The sequence below is a fragment of the Malania oleifera genome, chromosome 2 (assembly GCF_029873635.1).
Source record: "Malania oleifera isolate guangnan ecotype guangnan chromosome 2, ASM2987363v1, whole genome shotgun sequence".
Taxonomy (NCBI): Eukaryota; Viridiplantae; Streptophyta; class Magnoliopsida; order Santalales; family Ximeniaceae; genus Malania; species Malania oleifera.
In genome coordinates this window covers 133,099,831-133,116,818 of record NC_080418.1, presented here as the reverse complement: position 1 = coordinate 133,116,818, position 16,988 = coordinate 133,099,831, and the positions used below count along the sequence as shown (strand labels likewise).

The following is a 16,988-nucleotide window of genomic DNA, read 5'->3' as shown; positions in this document are numbered from 1 at the left end:
CCACGCACTAGTAATAGCATATTTTCTACTGAGCATTGTCTCATTCTAGTGGTTAACATTTTTTCAAGTGAACTAGCTATGCGAGCATATCAGGCTCACAGATAGAGAGATTTTTATTTTGCCTTGTTTATAGGATAAGTGTATTCAAGGGATTATATTTTTGAGCAGATGATACTGGGGTCATGTGTAATCAACCTGCATTTAACATTCATATACTCAAAATATACCTTTCTTATCTTACATAATTATCCTGAAAATATCTTTCACTTTCATCAGTTCATTTTCGCATACACGTATTTAATAAACAACCCTAAGCTCGGAAAACATAATTTAAATGGTTGAAATTTTAAACCCATACCGAAACATATACACGTATATATAACACAATTCATTTTCCATTAAGTTCATAAAAATTTTGGTTTAATATATATTTTTCCCCTTACCTAATCCCTTGAACTACACCAATAGAGACTGCGAAAAGATACCTGCAGTGCTCACCCAAACCTTGATTCAATAATCCTAATGAAATTAAATCAACCCTAAATAAAATACTATTTTAATATTTCCTAAACCCTTAAATTTCAAATAAATAATCATACCCTCAAACATAATCAATTTACTTATTTTCTCAAATCCCACTATTGTTTTGGAGTGGGCTCTGGGAAACTCAAATTGGAAATTTACTCTCACCAAATGACGAAGAACGCGACTAGGATCCCTTGGTGGTGCCTAATCATCAATATAATGGCAGATTTAAGGAGAAATTGAAAAAATAGGGAAAATTTGTCTTACCCTAGGAATGCTGCCTATGCTGCTCCCACGACAAATCCACTGTAAGAGAAATGTCGGTGGCGGAGTTAGGAACCCAACGTTACCTTCTGCTTTTCGATTAACCGAATATTTGCTGAAAAAAATCGAGATTAGAGAAGAGGAAGACGGAGGAGGCGACGAGACGTAGAGAGTGAGAGAGGAGAGGCAATATAGTTCTGAATTTTGGAATGCTTTTGTAGGAAGCTTTACTAATAGATATGTTTATGCATGTGTATATATATATATATATATATATATATATATATATATATATATATAAAACTTATATTATATTATATAATTTAATTAATAATTATTATTTAATTAATTTAATTTAAATTTTTTTTTTTTGGTTACTACACAGTTGGGATGGGAAGTAGCCCATCTTCCATCTTATATCCCTTCCCCGCCCTTCCAAATGAGCTTAAGTACAAAAGTCTCAAATTCTAACGACTGGAATGTTCCCTATGGGATCCACAACCAACTCAAATCATGATGTATACATAAGAATTAAACACTAGCTAGTACCTTAAGAATTTTAGCTTTGGTATAATGAACCTAATAATGCAGATTATAAAGACGCAAGGGTTGCAACTTGCTACTCTCCCATGCATTCATTTGTATGATACCAAGTAAGATGGTAAATTATATTTTCATTAAAGAGTCATTCAAATTTTTTAATGCAACGAGGAAGTACAACAATATATTTAAGACGATAAATAGAGGACACCCCCATCATTGGAATTGAAGCACCACTATTTTTTTGGGGTGAAAACAGAGATCGATGACTACACATTATAAGAAGTAATCTTGTCCATGGACTTTGCCAAAACCTCTTTGGACTCCTTAAGCAATTCGATACTTTTTGTTAGCTTGGCTCTCTTTGCGGCCACTATGGGTGATTCCTCCTTCATCCTTTGAACCCCACCCCTCTTAGGTGCCATAAAATTTTCAACAACCTCTTTCTCCAATTCCTTCCTCACCAAATATTCCAAACTAAGCTGCAAGTGCAGAACCATTCCATCTATCAACCTCCTCAGCACAATCTTCCAATATGCCACCATTCTCATTTTCAAGTCAAAAGCATCCATCAAAATACGAGTAGAATGCAACCCAACATCTCTCCAAACCTCAATCTCCCCGATATCTTCAATTTTTATTTTTGAAATCTCTTTATATTCAACACCGCCTCTATTGTTCAAAACGCCACTCACAAATGATTCTCGTTGGTTCATTAACTTATCCCAGTTCGTCGAGTACTCAAGATTATAAGTATAACCAGTGAGCTTCTCCATTTCCACAATCTCCGACACCTAGTTAATCGATCTTTCCTTCATCCTCTCAATGAGGCTGTGGCTGGCACTAATTACAGACAAATGGATAGGGTAATAGTTCTCTGAATAGCCCTTCAACACAGAAATCACCACATCCTCAACATGATCCCACACCTCCACCATAAAATTAATTGGAAAATAGGATATCCCTTCAATCTTTCTCTCAAGAATCATGAGGAAGGTAGAGCGAGGAAGGAAGTTAGGGAGTTCAATCATTTTAGTCTCCTCCAAAACCATGATCTCCTCTATTAAAAAGTCCCTTCCCATATCACTTTCCTCGCACTTATAGAGATTGTCGGAGTAGTGTTCAAGCATCTCCACCAACCGGGCAGTGTAGTGCATCTTCGGATTATCTCAGTACTCATTGAAATCTCCTCTCAAAAGAATTTTCCTAAGTGATTCCTTTGCCATTCCAACAATTCAAATAAAGGTTGTCGTGGCCTCGGAAAGCAAAGAAAATTGTTTGGGCATTGCCCTGAGTTCTGCAGCATTTGTGTTCAACTTGTCATTCATATTCTTCACGATCCCCGACAAGCTCTTCCCAATGCTTGCGGCTTGAACCTCCACCAACCTCTGTGCCAAAGCAGGAATACCCACAATAGATTTATCGAGTTTGAAGAGTTGAGGATGGGAACTAAAAAGTTTAGCTTCTTCTTTTCGGGCCTCCTCATAAGACTCTTCGCCTATGTGATTCCTAACACATGTATAACCAAGTCCTATGTTCTCATCATCAGAGCAAACTTTCTCATGCAGGCCCTCGGGAGCCTTGGCCACCTTCGTGACGACAACAAGAGTCCTTTTTCCGATCTTGTCCACACTTTGCGACATCCTAATAGATTCACAAATGGGGAAATCAACAGTAGCGGATTAAACATTTAGTATAATACTCTCTTCAGGTGTAATATACTCCATGATAATGCCTTTTATCTAGTCATATATGTTTTCGGGTTGGCCATGAACAGGAACTCTGTTAATGCCGGGAAGATCGACCATTGTTAGATCTGGAATACCTTTTTTCATAACCATGAGAGTGAGTGGGGTGTTGGAGATTCCCTTCCTTTTGCCGGCGATCTCTTCGGTGGCGAGATTTATGGCTTCGGAGACGCTTTTTTCATTGGTCGAAACAATTTTGTTGTTGAACTCGAGAAAGAGCTCGGTGTGTGGGAAAGGGTGGTGTTGGAGTCTCAAGATGAGGGGAACTCTAGTGCAAATGCCTTGGCCTCGAGGGAGGTTGATGCCGACGAGAGACTCGAGGACACTGGACTTGCCAAAGGATTGGTCGCCGATGACCACGATGGTGCGAAGCCGTATCCCTTCGTAAGTGTTAAGGTGGTGGAGCTTGTCTATTGCATTCATAAGGGGGCAAATGTTGTAATTGTAAGGGGACACAATGGGTGCATCAATATGGTCACCATTATTGTTACCCATTATTGAGAGAGAGAGAGAGTTGTGAGGATTGTGTGATATGATTAATAAATACACGAATGACATATTTATAACAGTCCAAATTAACTCTATTAGCTTTTTTTTTACTGTATGCTTGGAAATTTTTTAGCTAAGATGGACTCATGACTTGTTAATATGGGTTAGAATAAACTCTTTTTACTTTTGGAAATGTAAGTTTGCATATTCTTTACTCATAGTTGTACTCTTCAAACTCAATTATCAATTTCAATAAATCACAAGATCCGCATCTCTTGCAAAATTTTAATTGTAATGAATAAACTTTTGCTTGCTGTCATATTATAAGTCAATAAGTCATTAAACACATATAATGCATATACAATATATTTTATTTAATTTTGAACAAAATTACAAGTTATTGTGATACTATTAATTAGGGAAATGTATTTTAACAGTCATAAATGCAACTACATCTCACAATATTGGTAAATCCCATTAAGATATATATGAAATGTTGAATTGACGTTACATGTTATATCGCTATTAATTGTTAGGAGTGTAGCTTAAAGTTATTATGGTTTGTCATTATAACTTCACGTTTTCAAGTGATGCATAGTTAGCATAGACTAATTTTAAAAATTTTATGTAATTTCCTTTGAAGGCCTAAAGAATCGATAGGTTGGAAGGCCCTTCCTTTAGTTCCATCCATCCAATTCATAAAATCATTAAATTATTTTAAATTAAAACTTTAATTGAATAATTAAAATCATATGTAAAATAATGGGGACTAAAGAGAGCTCATAATAAATGGGTAACTTGTCATTTTACTCTTCAATTTTTATAATAGTAATTAATTATTACATTTTGTATCCCTAGCACTTAGTCATTAGTTCTCATTGAACTAACAATAAAAATTTAGGAAACAAAAAAAAGTTTCAGCAATGTTCGCTTGTGGAAATTAATTAGTGTTATTTTTTTTTTTCAAGAGATAATTATTTTCTTGTGATTAAGACTGCATAGTAAATGCAAATAATTCTTTAGCCTACTCAAGAGATAATTTTTTTTCTTGTGGTTGAGTTTGCATAGTAAACCATAATGCATTGTAATTGTTCCAATCAACTAATTCACAAATATTTTTATTCTTGGTTTTGCTCATTCATCGACATTCCTAATAATACAATAAAATTAGGTTACATTTGCTTCAAGAAATGTCTTTTCTTAAAATATATATTAATCATAATAGTTTAGTTATAAAGCAAATAATAAATTGAATATTTTTGTGAGTCCATAACAAGAATTAGGCAATGAATAACCGTCCACAAATTTTCCATGAGAACATTTATTCCTTTCTTATTATATGTTTAGCTACCATTTTATGAATAAAATTGGTTTTGCTCATTCATCGACATTCCTAATAATACAATAAAATTAGGTTACATTACTATATAGAACTCATAATAAATGGGTAACATTTTATGAATTCATGACAAGAAATAGATAATGATTAACAACTCTTAGATTTACCATGAGAATATTCATTCTTTCTTATTATATGTTTAATGAAATAATAAGAACTATATAAGGACTAGATATCGCCCGCTTTACCAAAATTTTTATAACATTCCATTTTATTCCAAAAAGATAACTATCCCGTGAACGAGACATAACTTCATATTGTTCCATATGACACCTATAAGCATGTAAAGGCTAATAATATTACATGCATTCTTGTAATGTGCATAATAATGATAATATTATTAGTTATATCTTGAAAAATATAATTATGATAAAGGAAATAAAAAATTATAAAAACTACAAAATATAGTGATTAAGGGATTCTCACTTTGAAAATAAGAAATTTGTTATGAATAGATTCAAAGTAAAGTTTAGAATAAATTATTTCTACTTTGGAAGTGTAATATTTCAAATTCTTTACATAAAGGCCACTCAAAACCTAGTTCAAGCAAACTAACTCTTTATTCATTGAGTTAGTGACGTTAGGAAGATGGAGTTGTGTGGATGTCATCATGAGATGAGGTGGGTTGAGTATACGTAAGCTAGTTCTTTCAAGTGTCAACGAGATTGTGGAAGAGTGTCTCATCTCTAATATTATAAAAAGAATTTTCTCTTTAGTGTCATCTTTCAAAAAAGCCAAATTTATCTTTATAACTATCAATGATTATTACAAAATACTCATTTAATTATCCATAACTATCTCAAAATATTCTTATGTCTCTAATACTATAAAGGAAATTTTCCTTCTAGAGTCATCTTTCAAAAATGTCAAATTATATCTATAACTATCCGTGATTATTCCAAAATACTTTTTTAATTACCCACAATTATCACAAAATATCCTTATAATTATGTTAAATTTATCCCTGTAACTACTTATAATTATGTATAACTATCCCAAAATGCCCTTATATTGTTTAATTTTTTTTTATTTTCTTTATAATTTTAAATTTTTTTAAAAATAGAGGGTCATTGAGCACACACATAGTGCATGTCCTTTATAATTAATTGGTTCAAAGTCAAGGACAATGGGATCTATTTTATTGTTATAAACATATCTTAAAATATAATATTTTTATATTAACATCAAAGTACGCTCAATAGAGGAAAGAATGTAACTATTTTTTAAGTGTATTAAGAAAAATACTTGAGTGTTCCCAAAGGTATTCATAAGATTCAGAGGCTATAACAAAAAAGGAAAAAAGCTCATAGAGGTATTTTTTTTACAAAAAAATAAATAATAATTGACAATATAAATGTAAAAGAAAAAACTTATATCTATAATTTCAATCGTTATCTCATATAAATTTTGAAAAATTGAAAATAAGTTGCTTTTTTTTGTGATTATTTAGGAAATCTAGAAATAAAAAATATTTTCTTGACACATTGAAGCAAATTCTTGATTTTTTACGTTTTTAATAATAAATCTTAAAACTTTTAAAAATATTTTAAAAGTTTTACGATTATAAAATTAAAAGCAAAAAAAACTTGCCATTTCTTGAGGTTTGAAAAAATAATATATTGACCTCGCTTGAAGTTTAAAAAATTTTAGTACCTCTCCTAAGATTCAGGAATCCACAAATCGTTCCTGAGATTTATTTAAATAAAAATACTAACATTTCCTTGTATTTTATAAAATGATTAATATTTTGAGGGTGTGAGAAAGAAATACCGAAAGAAGTTTTTAAAAGTTTAAAAATTTTAAGAAAAAATTGAAAGAATTTTTAAATGTAAAAAAAATCAATAATTTTTTTTTTAGATACATCCTGGTGTCCACGTCCGTTTTATGGTCCGCGGTTAATTCCACGCCCTGTGTAGCTGGCCCACAATGCATAGAGAGGGTAAATTTTCAGTAGCCCAAGAGCTGAATCGAACCTAGGAGGCGGAAACCCGCCAACCTCGTGAGAGTTAATCCTAGAATTCGCTCAACCAACTTAACAACGCCGGGGCAAAATGTCAATATTTAGGAGGTTAAAATTTAGAAAACAACAAAAATGTTTTACAGAAAAAACACGCCCACATCACTCTTAACTAGTTTTGCTCTGCATCTCCAGTCTCCACTGAACAGCCACTGAACAGAACTGAAGAACAAGGAGGATAATGGCATATTCCTATTATCCTTCTCTGCAAATTTCTCCCACTCTACTGCAATCGCCCAAGCGCCGCTCGCTATCGTCACACGATTCTTCAATTCGTCACCGCAATTCCTCCATTTCGATCCAACGGCGCCTTCTTGTGTCTCGTCCTCAAAGAACCCTCAAGTGCGTATCCCAGAGACAGCCCGCTAATGAAGAATACCAGATCGAGAGGCTCTTTTCCAACCTCAATCAAGCCACGCTCAAGAGGGAACCGGGTATTGTTTCTCCGCAAGGCTGATTTTGCTTGCTTACAATTGAATCGTGCTTTGTTTGGAGGGAGTTCCCATTTTCTGGATTTTTTGCTTGGCGCTAGATTTTGCGTTTGGAACTGGATTTGGTTCGAAAACCCTTTGATATACGAAGCAATCGAGTAGCGTATTTGGAGTTCAAGACAGAGTTCTTTGCGACCAAACAAAACTTAGATTATGTCTCAAAGCCGAGCTTAGGCTGATTAAAATGCAGATATTTGTGGACAATTGTTTGAATGCCCATATTTATTTATTTGTTTGTGGGTCGAAAGGCTAACGCCTATTTTTATTTATTGCTTACTTTTTTCCCTCCTGCAATCAGGAAGTCTTTCCAGTGCGATTTTTCTGGTCGCTGGCACAACGGTATGCTTTCTTTGCTTGGGCATATTTGCATCAGCTTTACGCCCGATGCAGTTATGTAGTCACATGGCATACACTGTGTTTTAGATTTAGTCTGACGTGAACTTAGGGAAAGTTTTATTTGGTCAGGATGATACATAGAGAATGGGGTTACATTGTTTAGTCATGGGAAACAGTTTCATTTTTCTATTTTCAGTTTTTAAATAATTCCAAAAATATTATGGGTTCAATGGCTCATGTAGTTGTGAAAAATAGTTTTTTATTTTCTATTTTAGTTTTCCAAAGAATTACAAAAAAGTTAGCTAAAATTTTCAGTTTTACAACATCTATATAAAACAAATGAACGACAATAAAATGTTTTGGCACTATTAACATAAGATAGAATATATGAAATGTAATTTCGGTTGAACTTGATGCTCAATAAATAAATAACTACTAGATTTTGATATCTCGAATCTATTTTGCAAGTTGAATGAGAAATAGAAGAAGATGTTATACATAAGTTAAAGTAATATGCATAAAATGGAGAAGTGCATTGGGTATGTTGTGTGATCATTAATATTCTTAAAATTAAAAGAAAAGTTTTATATGATGACTATAGAACCAACCATTTTATATGGATCAAAATATTGTGCAACTAAGAAACAACATATCCAAATGGTAAATTAAGGAATGAACGTGTTCACGGTAATTTAGGCATAACACTTATAGGATATAAGATAAGGGAAGGGTGTTGGCATATGAAACATAGGCTAAATAGTGCCTTGGTGAGGAGGAGTGAGCTAGTTACCCTTAGTTGCAGTAGAAGAGGGGTAGATCTAAAATAACTTGGAATGAGATAGTAGGTAAGGATTTAATGGCCCTTAAATTATTAGAGGAAATTGCCCACAATCATGTAAATTGACGGAAAATGATTCATGTAGCTGACCCCACATAGTGGGACTTAGGACTTGGTTTGTTGCTGTTTTTGATGTTGTTGTTTTGTAAATAAAAAAATGAAAAGCTAGTTTGCACAATTAAACAAACTCTTTAGTTTCTACCCTTTTAATAGGAAGCTTGAAAATTTAAAAAATAAGACGAAATTTTTTACTGTTCTTTAGAAAATGTTTTCCACAACTAAACGGGCCCCTACATTGTTTCCTAGCTTTCCAACATTTGTATAGGAAAGCTGTGAGACATCTTTTTATTGTTTTCCAAGTTTGCCATATAAAATTAAATGTTGTAAAATTGGAAAATATGGTTCATTTGGTAATTCTTTCAAAACTTGAAGTATAAAATAAAAACTATTTTCCTCAACTAAAAATAACTTTTCTTGGGAATCTGGGCTAGAAGGGAGAAATTTTCTGTTTCTGGCTAAAATTGAACTTTTGATGTTTATCAATGTTGTAAATTTGAAATAAATTGAAGATTTAATGAAGAAAATACAACACTCGGGGTAAAGATGAAAAAGGGAAGAAGAGGAGAAGAAAAGAAAGCCCCGTTGGTAGTTTCCTAGGGCATTTATACAACTCCAGATCTGCCCTCTATAGTAATAAATAAAAAAGACATAAGGACGACAATACCCCAACTCAAACCACCTAATTACTAAATGAATATATTCTCGTCTAGCACCCTCCCTTAAGCTGGAGGCTTATAAATATCACCAAACCCAGCTTGTTATGACTATTAGATAAGACACGTTAAATAAAACTTTTGTGAAAACATTGCTTGATTATCAGATTTCACAAAGGAGTCTTCACAACCTTCTTCGACACAATGTCCCTCACAAAATGACAACTTCAATTTTCTTTGCATGAAACACTGGGTTGTTAGCAAGATTAATGGTAGGTTGAAACATATCTATTGGTTTCGTTACCAAGAATCCCATCTTTGACATAAGGGACTTTGTATGCTTAAGCTCACTCACAGAATGAGCCATTGTTGATACATTCCTTTGGCACTAGATCTTGCTACAGTAATTTGTTTCTTTTATGCTACCTAACAAAATTACCTCCCACTAATGTGTAGTTTCCAGTAGACCATTGATCATTAACAAAGCCAGCTCAATATGCATCTGAGCATCATGACTTCCAAAAAAGCATCCTACAAACAGAGCATCTAAATTCATAAATTGTATCACCAACCCTGGAACAAAGGATATGTCATGTCTGGTAACCATCTAGTAAATCAATTATGTTGATGTTTTTCCTCAAGTATGGTCCAGCATCCCTAGGCTATTTCATGTTGGGATGCGTATGAGTATCAACTGGTTTAGCTCCCAAGATACGAGTTTTGCTTGGCAAGTTCAAGAAATGTTTTTGATGAGATATGTTGACCCTTTCTTACAGTGTTCATTTTCAGTACCAAGAAAATAATGCAGAGCGTCCAAGACCTTTATTTGAAAATTTTCTTGAAGCCATGACTTCATATCTGCAATCGTGCTCTGGACATTGCCAATGATGATGATGTCATCAATGATTGGAGTGGCATTGGATAAAGCTAAATTCAGAGACTGCCATACTAAATTTATCGAACCAGGCTTGGGGAGACCACTTAAGACCATAAATGGCCTTACCATTCGCCCCTTCAGTGACATACCTAGGTGTTTGCTCCATGTACCCCTTTCTACAAATCTCTAGGCATTCTTTACATACTAAACTTGTCATACCATGCTTGAAGAGATGGCTTAAGACCATAAATGGCCTAATGCAACCTAATACCTTATATCCTCTGTCTGAGTAACATACCTAGGAGGTTACGTGGGGCCAAGACATCCATTTCTACATCTACTCCATGCTTCCACCCTAGGTTTGCATGCACTTCAACATGTGAGGAAGGGATGGAAACAAAGGAAATAGATGAGGAAAAAGAATGCATAGCAGTGGGAAGTGAATAACTGAAACATAATTAGCAATAGGATAAGCAATTGCTGAGTACATGTTAGAGTTCCTTTCCAAGGACGTGGGCAAATCTAAGTCATGTTTTGATGGAGATCCAGAAGCCGAATCAATGATTTGCAAAAGAGGAGACTGCATGCTGGCAGTGATGTATATGCCTGCTTCTTGTCATTCATAAATCCTTAATTGTTTCTCAAGTTTAGTGACTGGTGGAAAGAGGAGCGGAAGTTTTCTCGAGAGGGATAAGAGTAGGAATAGGAGGATCAACGCACAAGGGGGGACCATAAGTCGCTGATGGACTCAAAATGGATTCAGCCGAGGAGGACATCCAAGACTAAAGAAATAAGATGTCCCTTGAAAAAAAGCGACATTGGCACTAACATATCTGGCCAGTGTGGGGATCAAAACATATATATACTTTCTAAATTCTTGAGTACCTGACAAAGAAGCATTTAAGAGCAAGAGGAGAGTACTTGTTTTGACTTGTATGTGGAATATGAAGAGCACATCTGCACCCAAAGATATGGGGCACAACAAAAAACGTGGATGTTTCTGGTACACAATGGTGAAGGGAATTTGCCCCCCTAGACTACTTTGGAGGGCTTCCTGTTCTGGAGAAAACTTGCTGTAAGAAGAATGTCAATTCAAAAGGTTTTAGGAACATGCATATGAAGGAGTAAAGACTGTATTGTGTCAAATAAATGTCTGTTTTTTTTTTTTTTGTTTTTTTTGTTTTTTACCCCGTTCAGCTACTCCATCCTGTTTAGGGGTATGTATAAATGATGTTTGAGGTATAATCTGTTTGGCCCAGCAAAAAGACTGAAGCACTAAATGCTGGATGTTATCCTAGACCAGCTCCCAAATTAATTTTTTCTCAGAGAATATCTGTGCATTGCATTCCATCTATATCCCCCATAAAACCTCCATAAGACTTCCCTCTCCTTCCTTCTACCAAACCTTGTAAAAGAAACGGCTAGTAAGTCTTCTGCCGATACAGGGCATACTCTCCCTCATAATACAAAACTGTTTATTCCAAGCCCTCCAAGCAAAATCGCACTGTTAAAGGAGATGGAAGCCCTCTCAGAGTCCTTGAAACAAAGCACACAAACATCGGGAGAAAGAGCCTTCAAAGGTCTTTAGTCTTCTCATTTGTAACAAGTTGTTAGTATTTATCTTATTCAAGGTCTTAAATTTCGATTTTGACTCAAATTTAGAAGCTCTGAAAGTATGTAAATTTTGACGGAAATTTCGAGTTCGATTTGAAAAAATCACGGAAATCAGCAGTAAAACATGGAATTCTTTGTGAAACTTTAGAAATGGTTAACAGACATAATAGTGTAAGTTTTTGGACTAATATATTACAAGTTAAATACATTTGTGTTGTGTATGAGGTGGAAAAGTTGTAATATAGTATGCGTAACAAACATAATTGTAAAATAATGTACATTAAACATATTCAGTTAATACAAATGAAATTCATAAATCATTTAAATATTATTTATTATACAAATAATGATAATTTAGACATGAATGGTTAAATAAAATGTTGCCGTAAGTTTATTTTTTCATATAATTTCAAAAGCACTTGTAATTATCTTTTGTTTTGATAAAAATACATAAAATAAATTAAGAGAGAAATTTCGCTTCGCTCATAACATTTGAATTTTGAGGAAATTTCATTGTATAGTTAAAATTTCAACAAGTTTCGCTAAAATTTTGAGATTTTGATAAATTTCGGATGAGTCGTTGAGATTTCAATGGAAATTATGCAAAATGGAAATTGACTGCCATTTCGATTTCGAGGTTGTTGGAAACCAAAAATTTCGATGGAAATTTAGACAATTTCATGGAAATTTAAGACCATGATCTTATTAAGTACAACCAAGTGAAAGCCTTAATTTTTAAGGGAGCCTTGGCCTTCCATATTATAGTAAAGAGCAGAAGTGAAGAATTAGAATGAATCAGGAATTCAAAACAAGATTTGCAAGAATACACTCCCAACTGATCCAAGGACCAAGAGCAAACATCCCTCCCTGATGAAAGATTACTTCGGTTCAATAAAGATGACAAAGAAGATTACTTCTCTACCTCCCTATTATTAAGAGGTCTCCTAAATGAAGATTCTAGGAAACTAAAAGACTACTCAAATTTGAGATGAGGCAAAGAAGTGGACAAGACTACATTACCCAGCCAAGGATCTTTCCAAAAGTGGATATGTGATCCCCTGCCCGTAGCAATTTTAGTGTGAGGGTTTAAGGAAGGATAAATCTGAGAAATGGACCTCCATAGACTCTTGAAAGAACATCTTAAATTACTATTTGGTATCCCACCCATTCTCATCAACCCAAACTTCTTATAACTTTATGCCAAAGGGAAACTTTTTCTAAAGGGAAGCTCCATAACCCTTTAGCTAAAAGGGCGTTTTAGACTTCAACTTACCAGTCCTCCCTCCTTAGGTCTATAGACCTCATCCCATCTAACTGATTGATCCCTATGACCCCCCATGTCAAACAACAGAAAGTATCTCATGATTTTCTGAAGTTTACTAGCAATCCCTGCAGGATCTTAAAAATGGACAATGAATAAAGTGGGATGCTAGAAAGACAAGCTTGAATAAGAGTAATTCTTCCCTGAAAAGAGAAGAGAGCTCCCTTCCACCCATCTAATCTCTTCATCACCCTTTTCCACCACTGGATTCCAAAAGCCTACTACTCTAAGATCAACACCCCCCGCCTCCCCCAAAAAAAAAAAAAAAACAAAAGGAACCCCTAAGTAAGTCAATGGTCAAGAGCACCTTGAGTAATCTCTCAGTCTATTATATGCCCTTCTTCCCTTTACCTTGCTTAGTTGCCAAACGAGATTCCTTCAGGGTAGCTTGGGAAAGGAATTCAAATATATCTTGTCAATTGGGGGGGGGGGGGGGACCACCTCTTCAACTTGGATGCTTTGGGCTAAAATCCCTCTCTACTTTCAACAAAGCCCTTTTTGAGACATGGCTTTGGAGGTTCATAAATAAAAAAGACCACCTTTCAAGGGGAATGATTGCCACTGAATATAGTCTTCATCTCAATGATTGGATCATCAATGTTGGGAGAGGATGCTATGCAGTTGGATTTTATAAATTCTGAAAATTCATTAGGAATGGGGACAACTGGACAACGTTTTCTTTTGGCATGATATTTGGTGTGGCCAGTTGCCCCTTCGGGCAAAACTCCCTACCATTTTCACTTTGTCTTGGATAAGGATGCCTTTATTAGTAACCATCTTCAAGTTATAAATCAAATGATTTTTTGGAGTACTCCCTTGGTTAGAAACTTTGTTGATTGGGAAAGTGATCATTATGGAGTTTTGTGGCAGCTTATACAAGTTCCATTACCAGTACGCTAGCACGCTACTAATGGTCCCAAATGGATTGTGGATAAAAATGGGCAGTTGGACCCTTTTACAAGAGCCTCTTTCTTTCTGAAACAACCAGCAGCAGCTTCCCTTGGAAATCCATCTGGAAAATCACAGCCCTCACAAAGGCTGCTTTCTTTGCATGGGGGCCAACACTTGGGAAGATTTTAACCCTTGATAGGTGCTTTTTATGTTTGGATATTGCTGAATCTGTTGACCACATCCTCTTGCACTGCTGCTGGAGCAGGAACTTTTTGATCTTTGGCCTATTGGCTGCTTTGGCCAGGCGGCTGTGGGTTACTGCCAAATCTGTGGGGAAAGAGTTATGGGCCTGGAAAGGTATCCATGCCAGCAACGAGAAGAGGAAGGCTTTGTCCCTCATTCCGCTTTCCATCTTTTGGTTTGTGTGGAGGGAAAGAAATAGGAGAGCCTTTGAAGGATCCCCTACACCCTTACAAATTAGTCAAGACTGTTGGATTGCTAATGTAATGAGCTGGCATAGTGGATTGTTTTTGAACGATCTCTTGTAATTCTTGAATTTTTTGATATCCTGCAGTGTGGGTGATCTTTTTAGATTTGTTTGTAATTGGGTGGATCCCTTTGACACCCTTTAATAGATTTCTCCTTTACTAATAAAAAAAAAATCAACAATAAAAAAATATATTTCATGCATATGATTTCTTTAGTTAAAAAGAAAAAAAAAAAAAAAAAAAAAGGGAAAGAAAGAAAAGGAAGTAACTTGAACAAAACTGACAAATAGTTGAACAAACTACTGAGAAAACTAACATTTGAATCTTAACGTCACAGTGATATGTGAGTATCGCCTTAGCCAACCAGTCCTTCCTTTTCAATGGTTGAACACTATACTCCTCTGTGGGTGAAGAATGATATTGTTGTGATGTGACAAAGACCTCAAGTTTTGTTTTCTCCGCTTTTGTAGCATAGAACCGGCGTAGTGAAGGAATGGAAGGTAATCATGTTAAGCAGAAAGGCTATTTTTGGGGTTCTAAGTACTTGGGTCTGACAGGGTTGCAGAGTTTCAGAATTACATGAATCAAATTCAGTGGGTGAATTGCTAGAGTCAGTGATGATTTGGTCATTTTTGATTGTCTAGTAAGATCCAAAACTATTGAAACATTTTTTGCAGGTTAAGGCTAAAATATTTGTTCTTGATTTGTTTCTTGGAAAGATAGAGGAAACTGGAAGGAAAATGTTTTTAGTGTGGCTTCTTCTTTTAAGAATTTTCCTTTTGCTTATAATTTGTTTGAGAATGGCATTTGGGGGGGGGGGGGGGGGGGGGGATGGTGAGACTGGTGGTGGTCATACAAGAAGAATTTGTGGGTTCTTGAGAAATCAGACAGAAAATTTTAGAGCAGCTAAAATTGGTCTTTGAAATTGGCCCTGAAAGATTCCAAGTGGAAAATTAAAATTTTTGTGTCATTTGCATTAAATGCGAAAGACTTTCCTGCTCACATTTGAGTGGAGCTTCATTATGGTTGCATTTCCTCTTTTGTTTTGTTTCTTTTCTTCTATTGTGTTTTTCACACTTCTGTTTGTTTCATTGATATTTACAGGTAGGTGCAGGGATTCTTGCTATTCCAGCTGTGACTCAAGAATCTGGATTTCTAGCCTCAGCAGTCACATGCTTTCTGTGCTGGGTGTTTATGGTAATAACCTTGACTAAATCAAATTACCAAGATGCATTATCTCAGGGATACTTAATTTTAATTTCGTCCTTTTGAATTTGGCATGATAGCCAATGTCACCTCATTTTGCCTATTTACCAAAAGGTCCAAAACCATTTTTAGGCTTCAAGCGTGTCTCGCCTGGTATATTGTCTGATCTACCCCACAGAAGTTTAGAAATGATTTCTAACTGTAAAAGCTTAAACTGTTAGGTTGTGGGCCAACAATATATGTCAAGCCTTAACAACAACCAAGTGGATAATAATTGAGGGAAAGTTTTTATTAATGGAATCATTAAGGGTAGGTTGCACAATAGAAGGTCAAAGGGATCTAAAATGCATTTATTGCATGGTTCCCAACCTAGCACCATGGTTTAAAAACTTGGACCAGTGACTGACTTGGTAAAGTCACAGGGTCGGTAGAACTGGTCAGACCTGGTCGTCAAACCAGTGGTCGAACTGGTTACATGACATATATATGTTTTAATTATTGATAATATCCCACTTATCTGAAATATATTTTAAAGAGGTTAGTCATAGGTCATAATCTTCTAATAGTAATTGCAATATCTATTTATTTACTAATAACAATTCAAATAAAATTGTGTACATTTTTTATTTTTTTAAAGAAATCTTGGAAATTATTATTAATAATGGCTATTATTAATATTTGTCAAATAAAAATATTAACAGGTAAAAAGGAGATTTTGATTCAATTAAAAATAAGTAAAATTTAGTTAAATTGTTGTGTTCAAATATAAGTTATCTTTTTTGTAATGTATTATTATAGCATGTGTAAACTTGTATATATGTTATTTATAGCATGTGCAAACCACAAGGGATGCTGCGTACAGTGGTAACTCTTTTATTCTTCTTCTCCCTTTCTTCTTCTGCTTTAGGTCTAAGTTTCGAGTCTTCTCTCACCCAAAAATGCATCACCATTTCTTTTTTCAATAAAGAGATGGGATGACCTGTCCACGAATAGGGTTTCAACTGGGCCAGTTGGTTCAATCCTGGTTCTCTTCAAAACCGTGACTGGAAGGTCAGTAGACTTGCCTGTTGACAGGTCCTGGTCAAACTTGGTTGGACCAGCCGGTCCGTTCTGGGTTTGAAAACCATGCCTAGCACTATATAGTGGATGTTATAGGGAGACACAGATCGCTAAAATATATAAGTGGGAGAAAATCCTAGGTTATTAGAGGTTTGGGAGCAAGAACAGAAAA

The 16,988-nt window shown here is 35.0% G+C and overlaps 1 protein-coding gene and 1 pseudogene across 2 annotated transcripts in view; one reads left to right on the top strand and one right to left on the bottom strand.

The window, feature by feature from the left end:
- Positions 1–1,598: 1,598 nt before the first annotated feature.
- Positions 1,599–3,572, bottom strand: LOC131148386 (dynamin-related protein 4C-like; annotated as a pseudogene).
- A 3,524-nt stretch (positions 3,573–7,096) lies between these two features.
- The window catches only part of LOC131149373 (uncharacterized), a 95,459-nt gene continuing 85,567 nt past the window's right edge, over positions 7,097–16,988 (top strand). Inside the window, exons 1-3 of one of the 2 annotated variants that reach the window (XM_058099770.1) lie at positions 7,111–7,416; positions 7,772–7,812; positions 15,656–15,748. In XM_058099770.1, coding sequence (XP_057955753.1) covers positions 7,164–7,416; positions 7,772–7,812; positions 15,656–15,748 — 387 coding nt within the window. In that variant the 5' untranslated portion in view covers positions 7,111–7,163. Of the gene's footprint in view, positions 7,417–7,771; positions 7,813–15,655; positions 15,749–16,988 lie in introns of both variants that reach the window. The other variant, XM_058099772.1, reaches the window with a different exon arrangement.